Source organism: Ammospiza nelsoni, chromosome 9 (assembly GCF_027579445.1).
Source record: "Ammospiza nelsoni isolate bAmmNel1 chromosome 9, bAmmNel1.pri, whole genome shotgun sequence".
In the NCBI taxonomy this organism is placed as follows: Eukaryota; Metazoa; Chordata; class Aves; order Passeriformes; family Passerellidae; genus Ammospiza; species Ammospiza nelsoni.
The window spans coordinates 14804075-14823123 of NC_080641.1; the positions used below are offsets into that span (position 1 = coordinate 14804075).

The following is a 19049-nucleotide window of genomic DNA, read 5'->3' on the forward strand; positions in this document are numbered from 1 at the left end:
CCTTCTGACTGCTAAACACACAATAGTCCTGGGTATTTATTTTAGGTTTGCAGGAACTGTGTTGGCAAAAAGAATTTGATTTGCTGCTTTTGGTTTTTGATCTACTTCAGGTTTATGGTTTTGAGAAATTCTACATATCACTGGTAACAAGTATTACTTCCATTAAATTAATGTTTCTTCCGGGAAATTTCTCTTTTGCTCTGTGTTTTTATTTTCCTTTGGAAAAAATATACTTCTGTGTTTCTTTTGCATAATCAGAACCAGAAAAATACTTTTTTTTTTAAATGGTCAGAAATATTCAACATGTATTGTAACATTGTGTTCCTCCTTGTATCAGTCAGTTGTGAATTTTTAATTCCCTCCCTTTCTTCTGGTTGTTCCCTTTGTAATTGATTGTTGGCTAATTTGAATTTTTCGCCTTCTCCATAGCTGTAAATGCTGATTAATGCTCACAGTTGACTCTGAACTTGAGAAGGATAGGGGTAACTACAGTCCTGGAAGGTGGACAGCAAGGAGAGGGATCTAGAACAAGCATTAATTTCAGAGGTCAATTTTCACAGATTGCCTAACACCACATCCTATCACTGGCTGTAGTCAGAGCAGCTCTCACTCCTGAGCTGGGCTCTGCAGGCAGACCACGCCTTCCCACTGCAAGTCAGCCCTCAGCACTGGCAGGTGCTTGGGAACAAAAAGGCCTTTGACTCTCAGATAATGCCTTAACCAAAGGTTACAGGGGCAGGAAAGAGTGCCAGGATCAGGCTCTTGGGAGTGATGCACTGTGTGAAGGAGTTGCTCTGGGAGGCAATTAGTAATGAACTTGTGCAAAAAGAAATATTTTGAGAAATCAGATGGAAACTATTTTAATTTTCATTTTGACAAGTCAGAATGGACATTAAACCCAGATATCAAAAGCAAAAAATTGGCATTTCTTAATTAGAACACTTTATAATTTCTGTTAAATGAAAATTTACAGTTTCAACATTTTATCCCTAATTTCTGGTGAAAATAAATGTTGTCAATATTGCCTGTGGAAAAGAAATTGTAATGTTTATTTAGTTCTAACTTCTATGATTGCTATAGGGCTATGAAGACTTTTACCAATTAGACAATGAATAAGTTAGAAGTGAAGTGATCACTTCATCTTCAATTTACCACAAGAATATATTTTTATTTTGCGACCCTCAGAAATGTCTCTGTCACCTGAGAAAATTCTATACTGTAAATCAAATGATTAGTTATTTTTTGACTCAGAGCATGAAAAATTTCACATATTTTTAATATGAAGTCTATATGGCATTCTTTTACTCGATTTTCAAAAAGCAGCAGTTCATCCAGAAACTGGGAATATTATCAGTTTTTTCTTCCCCAGAATTAGAGATAAAGAATAAAGTGTAATTCTGTAGTCTCTGGTTATGAAAGCATTTCAGCACATGTGATCCCACCTATAAAATTTGAGGGCTCCTCTGTGGTCTAGAATTACTCAGATGTTTAAGTGTTTGTTAGTTTATTCTTAGGTCTGCCCAGATTTGGTTATAAAGTAGCAATGGATCCCAGTTTTGTGTTTTCAGCAAAAATAACAGTAGCATCTCTGGCCTGATGCTCACTTACTTTAAGGTCTCGTTAGCTGGTTCTGGCAGCACAAGGGAGCTTTAAAGCAGGTGTGAATTACATCCTATCCCACTTGAAGTTTAAAAATAAATCAAAGGGCGGCTGGCAGCATTTTGTAAGGCTCCTTGCCTTACTCACCCTTCACCTCCCACCAGGAACTGTTCTTTTTTTTGCAATTTAGAGTTGGCTGGCAGGGGAGCTGCAATGTCTGTGCTGTTTGCTAGGAGACCCCCTCAAAGAGCTTTACTCCATCTGAACAAGTAGACCACATCCTGTTGCTTTCTGTGCAGATGTGAAGAGCCCTGACCCTGCTGAAGCAGTGCCGTTCAGCTGTGAAAAGAGGGAAGGCAGAATCTGGACTTACATTGGTTGCTTGGTGTAAAATGCTGCCTGCTGGGGGTTGCTGGGGTCTGTCCAATGTACTAAAGGCTGGAGAGATCCTGGGAAAAGGGCAGCAGCTCTGCAGAATCAGTAAGCATTTTTCCTGGCTGCAAAACGCGGCTGCCAACTGTTTTACAGACACGAGGCTGAGAGGAAGGATTACTTCCTCTGCCCCCTCCCAGCTCTGGCAAAGACATGAGGAGTGCAGCTGGATGTGAAGAGCCAGCTGGTGTGGCACCAGGCTAGATAAAACACCAAACGCACTATTAGCAGAAGAGCATCCTCCTTCCCACATTGCTCTGTGCTGTGTGTGTGGAGGAATGCAGTCCTGCAGCAATCCTGTGCTCAGAGCAGACAGCCTGAGCTGCTGCCATGCAGGTGTAGCCTCCTGGCCAGTCCAGCAGGAAATACAAAGCCAGGTCCATTTTACTCACTGTGCAAATTAAGCAGCGGAATAGAATTAAAAGACGTGTTCCATGTCATCGGCTAATGGATTTCTGCCCCTATAAACATAATAGCATTTTTAGGCTCTTACTGCTGATTCAACAGGATCTCCATCTTATCAGCTGGAGTTTGTGTTATTAATAGCACATACACACTGGAAATGTGTGCTGGTTCTTCCTACTGCTCAAGAAGATCACACCCTGGACTTCCTTGAAACATATTTTTATTTTTTAGCATATTGTAGGTCCTAGTTGTCTTCTGTTGAGTTGCTTGGTCCTGCCAAGTGAAAACATTTTTTTAAGACAGCAAAAAGCTGTCTCCTAATACAAGTGGACTTCTTATACAGGTGCAACCACAGCACTGCAGTGAGTGCAGTCAGTACTGCAGAGGTGATGCAGCAGCTCCTGTACCTCCACATGTAACCCAGAGAGCCTCCTGTCCTAGGGGTTTGAGAGATTGGCTTTTTTTTTTTTTGGTGGCCTGGATTCTTTCATGATTTTTCCATTTGCTCTTCTTTTTGAACATCAAAAGTACTTAATAACACAGTATTCCCATGTTTCACTCACAGGGCCAGTACCTGTTTGGGCTTTCAGGAGAAAGGGTGATGAACTCATTTGTTATAGGTGTATTTTGTTGTCATCTCAAGCCTTTCTTTGAAGCAGCAGCTGCATTCTGTCCATTGACTGGTAGGAAGGAGAATGAAAGTGATTAGCCAGGCTCCCAGCTGCCCGAGGGATGAGCTGCTGGTTATACCTTTTTCCAGGGCATGTGATTAAGGCCAGATCTGCTCAAACATTACTGATGAATCATTTGAAATCTTTTAGGTATGTCTGCAGGAACCAACTGGTGGCCAAATCAAGAGAAGGGAGAGGGAAGCTTAAAAACTTACTACAGTAGTAGGAACTTTTTCTATGCTCTAATTCTTCCATATGGGTTATCTGATATTATCCTTGTTATCCTACACATATCATCTTAAGAATGTCTTATGGTTGGATGCAGTTTAAGCTCAAGCTCTGAGAAAAGTTTTGGGGTAGTTCCCATTTAAACTCAGACCAACTTGCTTAGTTTGGCAATCATCAAGCTTTTGTACTGCACAGCATGTGTTTGGGGGATTGGACATCCTCATTACACTTTAAAGATATTTTTGGATTTCAGCTTTCAAGTTTCTAGAGTTATGTTTTAGAATATAAACATGAGCAGACAGTTTTGTCTTGGTTACTCTGAGGTTAGCTCAGACATTGTTAGTGCTGGGACATGTTTTTGAAAATTAAGAGTAGCAATATACCTATTAATCTCAGAGTAACAGTCTGGAGTGTTGAGATTCTGTTGTTGTTATCTTATTGTATTTCATATTTCTGGAGTCCCATCTTAAAGTCCATACCTTCTTGATGGTCCTATTATGCAGCTCCTCTCTGCAGCACAGTTCCTCATGGCTTCCATAGGGGCTCCTCCTGGGCTCTCGACCCAACCCCCTTTTCTTTTAACAATTTCTCAATTACACAGTTACAATATCCATATCTGTCCCAGCTCTCAGGCTGCCACAGCTCTCAGCTGTCCTATCTTCCACTGTCCCAGCTCTCCGGCTGCCACAGCTCTCGGCTGTCCGGGGGATTCCATACCTTCTCCTTGGCTGCATGTTCTTTATCACGTCGCGGTCACCAATTGTTGTTGTTATCTTATTGTATTTCATATTTCTGGAGTCCCATCTTAAAGTCCATACCTTCTTGCTGGTCCTATTATGCAGCTCCTCTCTGCAGCACAGTTCCTCATGGCTTCCATAGGGGCTCCTCCTGGGCTCTCGACCCAACCCCCTTTTATCCCAGAGGCCTTCATGAGCTACAGCTGCTACCCAACCAAGGATCCCACAGCTGTAGCTCATCCAGAGCAACAGGACCCACCTATCTAATACATAGGACTCTCACTACATATATATATTCACAAGGACTCCTTTATAACAATACATATATTCAGGCCCCTACAAGATTCTTCTTGATTTTCCTGCATTTTACCCAGTACCTCTCAAAAAGGTTTCATGGGGAAATGCATTTGCTTTTCTTTCTGAGAGGATTTTTTAGTGTTCTGGTGCCACCTATTGAATTCTTTTCAACTGCATCTTCTTCCATTGCTATAATAAAGCATATCAGGGAAGGGAATCACAGGAGAGCAGGAGACCCTTGAAATGCTTACAAGGGCATAAAACTGCCATGAAGTTCTGTTAAAGTGATAGTTCTTAGTTATAGGCAGGATAAAAGGGCAATCTCAGACTATTATTTCCCATGTTGTTTTAAGCCACTGCTCTGAGCAAGGCAGTGGGACCAGGTGATCTTGTGATGTCTCTCATAACCTGGAGTTCTATGACTATGTGTAATGTTTAGCTTCTCTCAATGGAAGTGAGCAATAAACCTGACACTCCATTTAAGCTGTTAGCATTATTCTAACTTTACAAGGGGAAGGATGGGGAAAATGATTTTCACAGGAATCTTGAGGAAGTGAATGAGGCAACACAACACTGACAAGCTTATGATCCCTCTTATATTATCTCACTTTACTTGGAAGAGGCAATCTTGCTGTGTATCATTTTGTTTCTATTATGTTTGCATCAGAGATCAGTAAATAGCTTGAAAAGTATTTCTGAATGTTTCACTAATCTGGGCAGAGTTTAATTTAGAGTTTAATTTTTCTGCAGCTTCTTTTATTCTGTTCAAGGAAAAGTTTTTAAGTGAAAGTTAATCTGTGACAATGCTCATGGAAAGTTAATATTTGGCTTTAGGTATATTTGATGTGCTAAACCAAAGTAAGATCTGGAAAAGGAGGGGGAATAATTGATGATTAACTGCCAGCTTTCAAACACAGAATTGAAAACCGTGAAAATACATTGAAAATTTATTGTTTGTGGAAAATACAGATGGATATGAATGTTAGCTTTTACAGGGTTCCTTGGCATTTTAATGCATATAGTTAGAGATCATGCAGTTGTTGTAAAGAAATGTTGCAGGCAGGAGGTTTCAGATGCTGAAGGTACATTGAAAGTTCAAAAGATCACTTTTCAGTCTGCTATATTTTAGAGCTTACATTCTTACAATTAAGACCAATGTTATTTTAAAAGTTTCATAAATGTTATTTTAAAAGTTTCATAGGATTTTATGCAAACCTCGTAGACCCATATCCTCATCTCATGGACCAGATTTTAGGCAACACTCTTCCCTACTTCTGTAAAGACATAAATGCTGCATTACTGTTTTTAGCCAAATTTCATTTGACTTCTATTGATGCTTTTTCTGTAAGGTATCAGGCTACTGGCTTTTTCCAAATTGTCAGCTGTAGTAAAAGATCTTGCACAACAACAAATTCAGTTGCTGACTAAAAAAGCATTTGCAAGACTAGCTTTTGTGTACATTCATATTCATATCATGGCTTAGACACACTTCATGACAGTTCTGAGCACCAAGAAATTCTCACTCCCTGCAGGTGACATTGCCATCACTGGTTGAGTGTTTTTAATGTCTGTTGCCAGCCTTCTGAACTGTCCATGAGAGGTGGAGAATCCATGGTGGCCACTGAGCAGCCAACACTGCTGCTGTTTGTCGGGTCAATAGGGAGAAAATCTCTGGAGTCCCAGGGTATCTGCTTATGTTGATCTTCTGTGTCAGAGATGAGGGACATGATTTTGATGCTGATACATGAACAGGATACTTATGTATCCCTCACAAGTATGACAGTTTCTCACATAAACCTGGCTTTTTGCTTTAAATGTTGAAGGAATTTATTTTCAAAAGAGTAAAGGTACAGCAGTTGTGAAGTGTCATGAAGTGAAGCTGAAGTAACAGAGAAATGATTAACAGGGAAGTTCTATCTGAAAAAATATGTGACACAAGAAAGAGATCAATAAATTCCAAGAAACAAACATAGTAGGAAAGATCTGGTAGAAAAAGAGGAAAAGAGGAGGAAGGAAGAGCCAAACAGGTGGCTGGAAGTTTTTTGGATGGGGCCCTGAGCAGCCTGATCTGCTGGGTGGCATCCCAGCTCATGGCAGGGGTGTTTCAACTAGGTGATCTTTAAGATTCTCTCTAACCCAGACCATTCTGTGATTCTGTGACTGTATACTTGGTATTTTGGTCATCTGGTTGTTTCTATATCCACTAAATGTATCTTAAGAATGCGTAATTTCTTGGGGAAAGCTTAGCTGATATTTGGGAGGAAGGAATGTGTCTTTGTATTTTTTGGCAAATTCCTTGAAAGTTTAAGTTACACTTTCTCTCTTTTTCTCTTTTTCAGGGGAGGAGACAGCAACGACCACACCTAGTACTGGTAAGAAACGATTTACATGGCAGAATTGCATTGATTTTTTTTCTTCCTTGGCATTTTCTTCTTTCATTTTCTCACACAAAATTACCTCACAGAGTGTTTAATGCCTTTTCATTCACCCAACAAAATGAAATATGCTGTCTTAATAGGCAGGAATATCAGACAAGTCTGGTTTTGAGTAACGTATTTAGGTATATTTTAAAACATAGCATGAAAGGCACAATCATAACAAAAACAGAATACACTCACTGGTTGTTCTTCTGACCTGTTGAATCCCCTGCACTTTGAATGTTTGATGTTTCTTTGTTTCGTTAAATTTTCCCAGTGTGTCAGTATGGGAGTGCTGCAGCCCTGCACCCTGGTGGTGTGGGCAGCTCTGTCCCTCTGTCCTGCGCGGCCGGGCGCACCGGCTGGAGCATGTCCGACCCCGCTGTCCCTCTCACCGCAGGTGCCAGCCTCGCACACAGCACGCACCTCTCCCCGCACGGCACGGCCCCGAGCAGCCCGGCTCGCAGCAGCGCCCCCGCTGCCCCCACCGCACGCACTCCCTCTGCCTTCGGGGATGCTCCTGCAGGTTTGCTCTCTCCCCGTGCAGCCACGCGCTGCTCTCAGAACTCTAGGGGAAACGAGGTCGTTCAGCACCGGGGTAGCCTTTTCCAGCTCATTTTCATCAAATGGAAAAGGTGTCTGTGCTTTGGCATGGCGGCAGTGCCAGGGTAATGTGCAGGACCTGGTATCGGAGGGCCGAGTCTTGCAATCACCATATTAGCATCAAAATGCCAGCTGCTGCCAACAAGGCTGTAGGCAGAACAGTAGGAATGAGCCTAAAAGAGAATATACAGACTGGTCAGAGATTTATAAACAGGGAGATAAATAATGAAGTATAGTAAAAAATACAGTGAGTGAGAAAGGTACATGACCCAGCAAAGGAGCACGACCTAGAGTTGCTGTTTGTGAAACAGCACAAGCACTGTTTGTAATTGTGTTTTATTGTAAGGCTATAGAAAAATGTTCTAGTTTTCCCCAGTTCACAGATTGTAGTACTGTTTTTATTTTGACTTCATCTGGAATTATGGCTAAGTGTTGACCAAAAAAGTTATTGTACATAGCAGAATTCATTTGTAAGTGGTATAGTCCTAAAAATTTGCTTTCTATTTAAATACTCTTTTAAAATAATTAATATATTAACATCACTTTTCTTTCAGCAGTTTTCTCTAAAATACAGAAATCCCCCAAGAAACAAAACAAAAACAGAGAAGTGCTGTAGTGTAAGACATTTCTGATGACAAAGCCATATGGAAGAATGAATTTCACTTTTTAATGCTGATATGTTGTTTATTTTCTTACAGATGATTACAATTCAACATCCTTGCACAGCACCACCTCATCAGTCAACATGTCAGCAGGCACTGGGATGAGCCCCACTCCCAGCTCCACTTACACAATAGGTGACAAACTTGCACACAGTTACCACAGTTCTGATACATCAGGCACAGAAAATGGATTTGAATGAGGCTATTCATTTGGAGTGTTTTTAACCTAAGCATACAAATTAGACATACAACTGCATTAAACTTAAGGATGTTTTTAGGAACCCTACTAACTGTTTATGAAAATATTAAAGATACCAGATTTGTTACTTGTCAAGCAAGTGCAAAATAGAAATTATTTCCACACAGTGGCATATAATAGGAGGGTAAATTTGTCAGTTACTGTGTCAGTACTTCTCTTGTTATTCACAGAAATTTGCCCAAGCAGCAAGGAAGTGTGAATACATCTGAGATCTGTGTGCCTTTCTGTCTTCCAATGTCTTCCCTATGGTTTCACACAGCAGTAATACTTTCTTGGGATCTAGTAGTTCAAGCACTTACAGTGATTTTAGTTGCCATTGGGCAGTAAGGAATTAGTCAGGTCAGCAAAATATATGTATGTGATTGTGCAAAGTACCTCCAGGAGCTGGACACCTTCCATTTTGAACTGTCCTTCGAGTAGCTGTAGGCTGCTGTCTGCTCTTTGACAAATTGAACTTAGCTTTTACTTGTGGCTGTTCACCCTTACAGTCTTGGTGACTCCCCAGCGGTCCCTCTGTTTGCCCTCTCCTTAAGGCCACCATCCACCTGGTGACTCCCAGCCTGGAGGCAGGAAATCTAGGGCCTGACTTCTATGAAAAAATTAGATTTTGGTGTGTTTTAGTGACACCTTTACCTTGGGATATATTAAGTAACTGTTTTCAGGATGGAGTCTTTTGCTAAAGCTTCTCTACAGAAAATACAGTAAAAATTTCTTTTGGGTATCCTGGTGTAAAAGTAGTCACTAAACAACCTGTACTGTTGTATGAATCTCTTTCCAAAGGTAAGATGGCAGTGCAAAAAGCAGGTAAATTTTGTTTCTTTGGTGACATTTTATACAGTTACCCATTCTACAGCATAGATATCCTGGAAAACTGCTGTAGTTTATCATACTGCTATGAGAGTATGTGATTTTGAAATATTCTTGTGTAATTTTGTACTCAGAAATGTTGCTAATAACCAGTTTGATTTCTAGTTCATTGATGTCATTGGAAAATTGTGAAAGGCACATGATCCCTAAAATAACTAGTTAAAGAATGATGTTATGTATAGCTGATGTTTTCTTCCCTATTTCAAATGTGAGAAGAGTGCTAAACACATTTACTTGAATTGAATATATTGAAAAAAGAGTTTGGGACAGTACTGGTCACCCTTCTCCAATGCTGGAAAAAGTACCCAATCTGTTAAGACAGACCTTCATATTGTTTTCTTTTTTTATAGAACCTACCACAGCAATACGTGAAGCAACTTGTGGTAAGAACCATACCCCTTATTCTCCTTCAGTGTTGAAATGTGACCAAATAGTAAACTCAGATACAGAAAATTGGCAAAGCTGATAAAGCAGCAAAAAAATAAAACTGATCAATTAGCATGTATAACTGGTAATTAGTTATTTTATAAAATGTCTTCCAGTTCTGGAAGAAGTAAGATTAAAGTTATTTAACAATTCTGGTATTTCCAACTCCATTTACAGTAGCTTTTGTTTTAGCTATTATTGAAGACATAAAAGACTCTAAGAACGACTCTAACATGGCTGAAGTTTTCCTGAAAATTGACAAAGAAGACACAGAATACATTATTCGGTGGGGTGATGGAGACGAAAATATGAGTTTGAGCAACCATTCAGTAGAGCTTCCGAAATGCCGGAATTACACTGTCGAAGTTAAAAATGGCAAGTGTTCAGATGGTACTTCTACTTCTTTTCTTGTTCCAGAAGGTACGTGTACAAGGCTTTTAGTAGTTTCTTTTCTTCTTTTTTTAAAAATTCATTTTTACATGCAGTAATTCAGCTTCCCTAGATTTCTTTGTCTATTCTTGTTGCTTTTCAGAGAATCAGACAGGAAGTTTTCATATTTTGTCCATGGTTTGCAAGCTATTCTGAAGTTGTATATTAAAACTTCACAGTATTTTCTCAAAGAACAATGAAAGCAGACAATAGTTTTTTCATTCTAAAGAAAAAAGGGAACTTAACTTCATTGGTAAACAATAGCAAGACCAGCCAACACTTCAAAGCTGGTGTTTATGCTGAATGTCTGCACTAAAACATTAGTTTATTATTTGAATACCTGTGTGTCTTTATCTCATGAAGGCTTTTTAAAATTTTGCTTTCCATTTCTTATTAAATTTTTGTATATCATTCTATGCTGATTGTATCTTCATATTGCAGAACAAGTCAAAAAACATAAATGAGCTGTTATTTAGACTCGATATAGCCAATGTCACAATGATGTATAATATTCTTCCATTGCAGTCACCAAGGAATTTCTTAAAGTCGAGGACTCAACCGCCACATCTGCCACGTTATGCTGGAGTAGCTCACTTGCCTGTGCTAGGGTGACTGTCACCTGCAACGGGACATTGCTTCCAATGCATTCTGAATGTGGGTTATTTATTTATTTCTCTTTAAAAGCATTGTTGATGTTGTCTTTTGGTGAAAGACTGGCAGATTTAAATTAATTGTGCCAGTCTGAGGAAAGGGTAGCTCAGAATTCCTGGGATTGCCAGTTGAAGGACTATCATCCCCACAAGTGCAGATCTGGGAGAGTTCAAACCCAGAGACCTCTTTTGCTGAGTTCAGCAGTTTCAAAAGTTGCATGAATTCTGGAGATTTTGAGGTCCTGTTTGATTTTCTGAAAGGGTGCTGAGCAGTTTGGAAGTGCCGCAGTCTGTGCTCGTGCTGTGAGCTGATCCCCTGCAGGCTGCCTTGGCCAGTGGCTGTGCAGGCTCCTGGATGGTCTGAGGCCAGGCTCTCTGCTCTTGGAGTCAGCCAGCCTGAGGACATGCTGGCTCAGAGGCACCTTGTGTGACAGAGCAGATATGGATGCTGAATGGCCTCATGTGTCCCAGAAAAATGGGTGATGAATGTCTGGGGCTGGAGATTTCCTGCTTCAGGGAGCTGAAGATCTAGGAAGCCATTCCAGGGTTCTGCCAGACTCCCCATGACATTTCTGATTTCTGTAGGAAAGCTGTTTCCTTGGAAAGTCAAATTTTGACCTTTACTGATGAGAAGTAAAGGTCTATGCAAACAAAGTTAGTATGTAAGAACCTAAAATCTAGTCATTGGATCAGGTTGTCCATTTTTCTGTTTGGAATATCATGATAGTTTATGACAAATTATATCAAATAAATACGATAGGGAATGGTGCCGCATACTTTAGGAGCTGTGAAAAATATTGATAAAGCTCTTCTTTTGTCTACAGATTCAAATTCTAGAGATAAAAATCAAACTTGTGAAGTGCTGAAAAATTTATTGCCAAACCATCCGTATGCCTGCGTTGGATCCATAGATTTTGAGAAAAACAATGTTGCCAACCAAAGCTTCAACATAAGTACAGACTATGGTGGTAAGTGTAATGCTTACTTCTGGTTTACATTCCACATATTTCTGGGAACTCCTACTATGAAACCCATTCTCTGGGTTTCCTGGGGTTAAAGATACGCTTTGAGCAGCATTCTCTGCCACACTCGGCTTCTCCTTCAGCTCCTCCTTCCTGGTCTCTTGCCCTAGTTGTTGTTCTTTCATTGCAGTCACCCTCTCAGTCTTCCAGCCTGAGCCTTTCTTTCCTTCTATCAGAGACTGTGATTATTTTTTGTTGTTGTTTTGGAGACTGAAAACATGGTCAAGTATATGAAATTTTGAATGAAGATGCACATACAAAAAAAGTGCAGACCTAATCTGAGACAAGTCTTAAATTCTTGATTTGAAGACAGGACAATTTTAGTAAAGTGTGATGTTGCTGTATTCACCTTGTCCTGAATTAATTAAATGTATGAAATTACTGTAATATGATGCTTTTACATATACTCAGTTTATACTTATGTATACCTTCTTGAAATAGAGTACAAAAAAAATTACATATTGTTGGTATCTTGCTTTAGTGTCAGATGAAATTTCATCTAATTAATCAAAATAGGTTAAAAGAGGAATACTTTTATTTTCATTCATTGCAAATTATTGTTATCTTTCTTTTACAACAGTCCCAGAAGCACCACAAAACCTTCAAGTAGTATATAAAAATATGACAGGTGTAGCAGTTAATTGGACAGCACCTGCGAACACTTCCAACGGTCCCATACATGGCTACTTCGTGCGTATCTGCAGGGAAGGCAACAGTAAGTAATTAAACAATTTATTGCATGTACATAATTACAGAGCACCAGGCAAAATGCACTGGTCAAGTCCTATTGGACTCTCTTTACACTGCAATTTATTCTAGACAAATGTTAGAATTTCCTTCATTTAAGGTTGTTCCAGTTGAATTTTCAGTTGAGATTATTCAGTTTACCATGTCAGGACATGACCCTGTTACCCTTCAGTTGGCACAAATGCATGGCAGTTAGGCATAAACAAGTTTAGATGGTTATAGCCAGGGGATTGTCTTCTGCTAAATGGCCACTCCTTCCAGATATGCTGGTCTAGGCCATCTTACATTTCAAGGAATCTTTATATGTAAATACTCTCTATGTATTTATGTATTTCCTCTTCTTCCTGAGCCTTCACTTAGCATTGGTAAGCAAAGCAAAGCAACCAGAATAAGGTAGTTAAATTAGAAGTACACATGACAGTGGTTTCAGGTAGCTCTGATAAAGTGTAAGAGTTCCTGTGCTCCTAACACAGATTTAATTAATTTAATTAATTTCATTTTTCAGATTCTGATCCCAGAGAAATCACCACAACTCACTATTCTTCCAATGAATTTGACGCTTATACTAGAGTTTCTTTATCTGTGTCTGCATATACAATCAACAAACGCAATCACAAACTTGAAGGTAGAAGAGAAACCCTTGAATTTACAACAGATGCAGGAGGTAAATCTGCTTGCTAACTCTTATGACCTAGGCTGATACTAACACAAAGAATTTGTACTTTCCTAGTGTAGTTCATTGTATTTCATACATAGTATTACTATTAGCCAAGAAACTGATTAAAATTAAAATAATGGTACTGACATTCATATAATTAGTGTCCCTTTAAAAATTACTTAGTTGATCTATTTTTTAATTATGCACTTCATAGGATTATTTTTCTTTTATATATATAATTTTTAAAAGAATATTTCATTATTTGAAAGTCTTGTGAAGTCTTTAGGAAGCATTATATCCCAATATAAATAAAAAAATTGAATTAAACAAAAAGATAATAAAAAAGTTTAATTTTTTCTTTGTGACATGAAGACTTCTGTTGTGTAGTTACTTTTGTAGTTTGCTTGAAGTAGACCCAGGCTACACCAACATTGTCCATCTGTAATGGATATCAGTTAGTTTAGATGTACCTGTACACAGCTTCCAGCATTAGGTTAGGGATGAAAAAATGTGTGTCATCCCTTCTGCTGACAGAAAGGTCTGTGCATCTTTTTTGGGGCTATCCTTTCAAATGTATAGTTTGAAGTATACAGGGATCAGAATTGTCACCTGAAGCCCCACAAAAAAAAAAAAAAAAGGTGATAAATTAATTTACTGATAAATATAAACAGGTTGATCTGAGACTTCACTGTAATACAAATTTAAATATGGCTTTCATTTTTAGGCAGCCCTAATATGTGAGCATGACTGTGGTTCTTTTCTCTGCAAAAATCTAGTTTGAGCACATTATCTTTTGAACCCCCCACTTTCTGCATTCCACTCATTTTAATAACTCATGTGAAGTCTTCAAACAAGTTTATGGATGTGCCAACAACCTCATTTCCCTTATTTTTTGCAAAAATAATGAGTTGCATCATGAATTAATGGTATTGATTAGACCTTCTCAACTGTCACAACAGCTAATAACAAGTCAGGCAGGATGTGGAAGAGTTTTATGGCTTCTTGAACTGAAGAATATAACAGTGGAACACAACTCCTTGAAAGCAGGAAAACCCCTACATTTTATAAAGGATGTTTTCATTTTCAACAAACATGGCCTCCAGAAATGTTAACTTTCTCCTTGTCACATCTCTCTCAGCAGCATGTGGAATAGGAATCTAACAGATCTGCTCTGTGGATAAAAATTATCAGCTATGATGTAACCTCACATTCAGACAAGTCAAATATCCTGACACTCCTCTGGATATTTGATCTGCTTTTAGAGCCTTATAGGTCTTAGCTCTTCACATGAAGCTGCAGTTTTTTTGTTTTATTTTTTCTCAACATGCTGTTTTGCAAGTTGACATGATTTTGTAGAAAATTTCCATGGTGGTGTTCTCCTGAAATGTGACTACTGAGATATGGCTTCTGAAATGTGGCTGCCTTACAAAGGCTGCCTCATTTACTTTCTGAAAGGTTTTACCAGCTTATAGTGAAAGGTCCCTTGGCTGTGCCCCTCAGTCTGAAGCCTGCAACATTTGCAGCAACAGAAGAAACTAGAGTTTGAAACCACAGATTAGACTTAACAGATTCTGTATCATTAACAAGTTCTTGTGGCTTTAAGCCAGACTTAAGTGTAAGGACACTGTTCTAAATATTAGAATATACTAGTGACTTCTGGGAGAAATTTCATTTAAAATAGTTTTGAAACAAATATTCACATGGAGAACTCTTTTTTTCTCCTGTCTTGTCTGTTGCCCCATGTTCCTCAAATGCGAAAGTGATGTCAGATGTAAGAGAGAGTTGCCATCTCACTATTTTTGCAGTCTGTCAGTAGAGCATTTCATTTCCATGTCACATCTGTTTCAGCTTAGATAAGCTCACGATTAAGTCAAAGTTGATTATTTATCTTGTTACTTATTAAATTGGGACTGAAATTTTTAAGGAAGAAAATATATGAAGTTATTGAGAGAAGACAGGAAACAGACATGAGCACATACAGCTTGAAATGTTGAGCTTGAAATTATGAGAATAGAGCAAGTAAGCCTTTTTTTTGTCTACAGTACCAGGAGAAGTGAAGCACATTAAAACAATATTGACAGCTGATAATGCTGTCCAGATTACATGCAAAAAAACAAATGTGTCTGGACCATATGCAAAATTTATATTGATTTGGGAGAACGAAGAAAAACCTGATAATGAAAGCAAATGTGAATTTAAAAAAGAAAATCTCCTTTACCTCAAAAAATATACATTTAAGGTAAGTTAGCTTATTGCATTAAAATATATAAAATATTGCTGCATTTTCAGTGTTTAAGTATATTATGCTTGATTTTAGGGGAAAAAGGCAAATTTGGTGGCAGAGAAGAAAATTTTTAATCTATAGGCCTCAGGTATAAAAAAAGTAATAATTATTTTGGAACTAAAATGCATATGTGCCTAACCTATCAAGCAATCTCTGGTGTGCTATTCCACATAGGTTCTAACAGCAAGAAAAATTCAAGCAGAATAGACTGTACTTGGCTCATAAGATTTAAACAGTTTCTTGAGTATGACAGATATTTTAGTTTTTAAAACATATTCCATTTAAAGAATGAAGATTTTTGGTTCTTCAGGGCCTAATTAGTGTAAAGCAGTTCAGATCCTTTTGCATGCCGTTACATCAGCTTCTTACAAGCCAGTCCTTGTGTCCATACAAAATATAGCATCCTCTGTTTATGCCTTCACTTTCCTGCAATTTTCTCTTCTGTCAGGCATTTCACCCTTTTGAGGTTGCCTGCAAAACCAATGGTCTTGTGTGATTCCCTTAATACGGCCAGTAGGAATATTTCTTATGTCCTGATAGCTCCTCTCAGTTAAGTTTAGACAAGAAAGAAACCAGTTTATTACTTTTAGGAAGCAGTTTCACTTATTCCCCACAGTCTTTTCCTCCTTCTCTGACTTTACCTGCACAAATGCAGTATCAGGGAACTTGAGTAATCTCAGTTTCATGTCAATATTTTGTCAGGCTTTTCCCAACAGATGCTGCTCAGAGAGCTTTATATTTGAAAAATTAAGATGTGGTCCTGTAGGAGCAAAAGATCCTTGCATTGTCCCAGTAGCACAGAACCACTGTGCCATTTAAAGGTTTTTGTTCACCACTTTCTGTGAGTGGTTTTTCTTACAGGAGGAATTTGTTTCTGCACCTCTAAATCCTGGCTTCTGCTTTGCAGATATTTTGCTTAATTTTTTCCCAAAAACTGGAGAAAGCCTTATGGGCTTAGCTGGTAATGAAAAGACTCTGGTCAAGTTATAGAAAATTCACAAGGGAAAAAAACCCCAGTGTGAAATATTTGACTGCAAGCTGTCTTTTAGACCTGATAGGAATTTCCATTAAGGAAATATAAAAGATCAAATAAATATTAAATATATGACAAAACAAACACAGTTGAACAATGTGTTTTAACACCATTTAAAGTACCCAAAAGTTAAAGATGCAAGAAAACACCATATTTAATTAAACTTCTATGAATTACCTACCCATACATAAATTTGTACTAAAACCATCAAATTCAGTGGACTATTTGTATATTTACTACTGCAGCAAATGAGGTTTTTATATATTGCACAGTTATTTTTCAGATTTAAGAGGCTTAATAAAAGATAAAATTGATTTTACTTTGAGATGCATCTGTTTTTTATTTTTTAAAGTGTGTTTCCTATTTTTCTAAATTCTTTTTCCTGTCAGCTCCATATTTTTGAATCCAGGTCTTGCTGTAACTTGGGTAGAAACCTGATCTGCACCATAAATGTCCATACAGAGATTGACAGCAGACACTGCTGTCAATGATGTTGTCAATAGAGGGATGAATTTGAAAAATCCATTGTAATTTGTTTTTTAATAATTGTATGCAGAAATTTTTACTTGTTATGTCTGAACATCTCTGTTATTGTCACCCATTACATGCAGATCTTTGTCTTTAATGGAAAACACAATGGGCCAGCATTAGAGGGGAGTATAAAAACCAGATGTAAGTAAATATGTACAGTATTTTTCCCTTTTGATTTTAGCATAATATAAATAATATAAATTGTCAATTCAGTTAAATTACTCCTAATTAAAAATCCAAACTTCCTGTTTTATAGTTAATATTTGATCTGCATTTGAAAAATATCCCCATTCAGCATTAATATAGCAGATCATGTTGACAAGTCATTAATCATAACGCAGAATTATTCCACAGCTGTGGTTTCTTCAGGAAGCATTCAAATGCAACTAGAAAGTAATTTCTCTGACTGACATGATTCACTTTTGGATGATTTTCCTGTGTTCGGATCCTGCATTTCAGGAGCTGAACATCTGTGACTTGGCAGAGGTTCCCAATTCCCAGATCAGGAACAGCTGAGAGCTGAACTGTACAGGTCACACAGAGCAGGAGACAAGCACAGTAATGCTGAACCACTGAGTTGTAGCATTTTGGCAGGTGGACATGGAGAATTTAAGGGAAAGTTTTCTTAATGAAAACATAAAATTCCTTCCTCTACTTTGGCATAGCAAACTCAAACCTGTTTAGTTTTTTTCTCAAAAAGGACCCCAAACCAAAAATTGATGAGCACTGGTTCTAGGGAGTATAAAGGTTTCTTTGTTTAAAAGTTATTTTAAAATAATAAATGTATTCTTTTTCTGTTGGTAGATAATTCTAAAGCCTTGATTATATTCTTGGTATTCTTGATCATTGTGACTGTAATTGCTTTACTGGTGGTTCTGTACAAAATCTATGATCTTCACCAAAAAAAGCTTAGGTAAGCTTCATGTTTGTCTCCCTCTCTTACATAAATGGAAGGGGCATGGGTGTGGCTTTGGTTTTTCCACAAGATTACACAGTGGGTAATGACAAAATGGTACAAATTTGATGTTTCATTAATCCTGGGAAAAGGTATCCTTTTACCTTTAAATCATTTTAAAAGAAACTAATTTTTTGGTGTTTGTCAGCAGAACAAATATAGCGAAATAGATTTAAAATCTCACTGCTCTACCCTTGTTTGGGGTGCAGAACAAAATGACTTGTCCCTAGTTTTGTGAAAAAAAATTCAGAAATATCTGGAAAACATTTCCTTCATGATTTAAATCAAAAGTAATGAAAATAATCCACACTTTATTGGAACTCTTTTAAATGCTTGTTCACCCTGAACAATAGCTCAGGGAGGTTGTTATTACAGTGCCCTCTCGATGGCTCAGCAGCTCTGTAGCACAGAGGATGGCAATAGAAGGAGGGCCATTGCATTCCCTGATGCCTGTGGCTACTTAGCATTTCAACTTACTGTACTTTGTGTATGTGTTAGTTTTCTGTCACTAGCAAGAGAAGAGAAGATGGTGTGAGTAGTCACTTCAGCGAAGAAATTAAACACAGGTTTGTTGTAGGTGAGATAGGCAAAGTCATGCAGGCACTACAGGTTTTTGATGTGGCCACCTTGTTTCTCGGCCTTGGGGCAGGAGGAGGATCCCAAGCACCTCTGCATAATCCCAGGTGTAGAACTCTTGTTTCACTGATTTTATTAACTTATTATTATATATATCTTACTAGTCAAAGCATTTACAGGTGCTTTTGCTTCTTACAGCAATTCTTCAGAAGGCGTGAACCTTGTTGCAGGTGAGTATCTTCATATATTTAGCAATTCATATTTATTTCCATTTAGCAAATGGAAATAAAATTAGGCTCATGTCTTGCTACCGACTTTGGGTTTTTTGCATTCTAGGTTGCCTACACAGATTACAGGTATCAAAATGATAACACCTTATGTGGTGGACAAAAATACTTCAGTAAATACATAAAAGAAGTATTTATACTTGAGTGAATTGAAAGTTCATCAGTGTTTGAAAAATTCTTATTTATTAGTCAATTAAAAACCCAGTTAGTTATCCCAGACAATGTCTGATATGTTTAACAGTGAGAATAAGTCCAGAATAAAATCCAGTTAAAA

General features: G+C 38.0%; 1 protein-coding gene across 4 annotated transcripts in view; it reads left to right on the forward strand.

The window, feature by feature from the left end:
- PTPRC (protein tyrosine phosphatase receptor type C) overlaps positions 1–19049 on the forward strand; it is a 57209-nt gene that overhangs the window by 25998 nt on the left and 12162 nt on the right. The window contains exons 3-15 of one of the 4 annotated variants that reach the window (XM_059478517.1): positions 6709–6741; positions 7187–7312; positions 8088–8186; positions 9528–9560; positions 9796–10023; positions 10558–10686; positions 11507–11650; positions 12285–12419; positions 12957–13115; positions 15152–15348; positions 17038–17098; positions 17762–17870; positions 18687–18718. In XM_059478517.1, coding sequence (XP_059334500.1) covers positions 6709–6741; positions 7187–7312; positions 8088–8186; positions 9528–9560; positions 9796–10023; positions 10558–10686; positions 11507–11650; positions 12285–12419; positions 12957–13115; positions 15152–15348; positions 17038–17098; positions 17762–17870; positions 18687–18718 — 1485 coding nt within the window. The remainder of the gene's footprint in view (positions 1–6708; positions 6742–7186; positions 7313–8087; positions 8187–9527; positions 9561–9795; positions 10024–10557; positions 10687–11506; positions 11651–12284; positions 12420–12956; positions 13116–15151; positions 15349–17037; positions 17099–17761; positions 17871–18686; positions 18719–19049) is intronic. The other 3 variants (XM_059478518.1, XM_059478519.1, XM_059478520.1) reach the window with 3 other exon arrangements.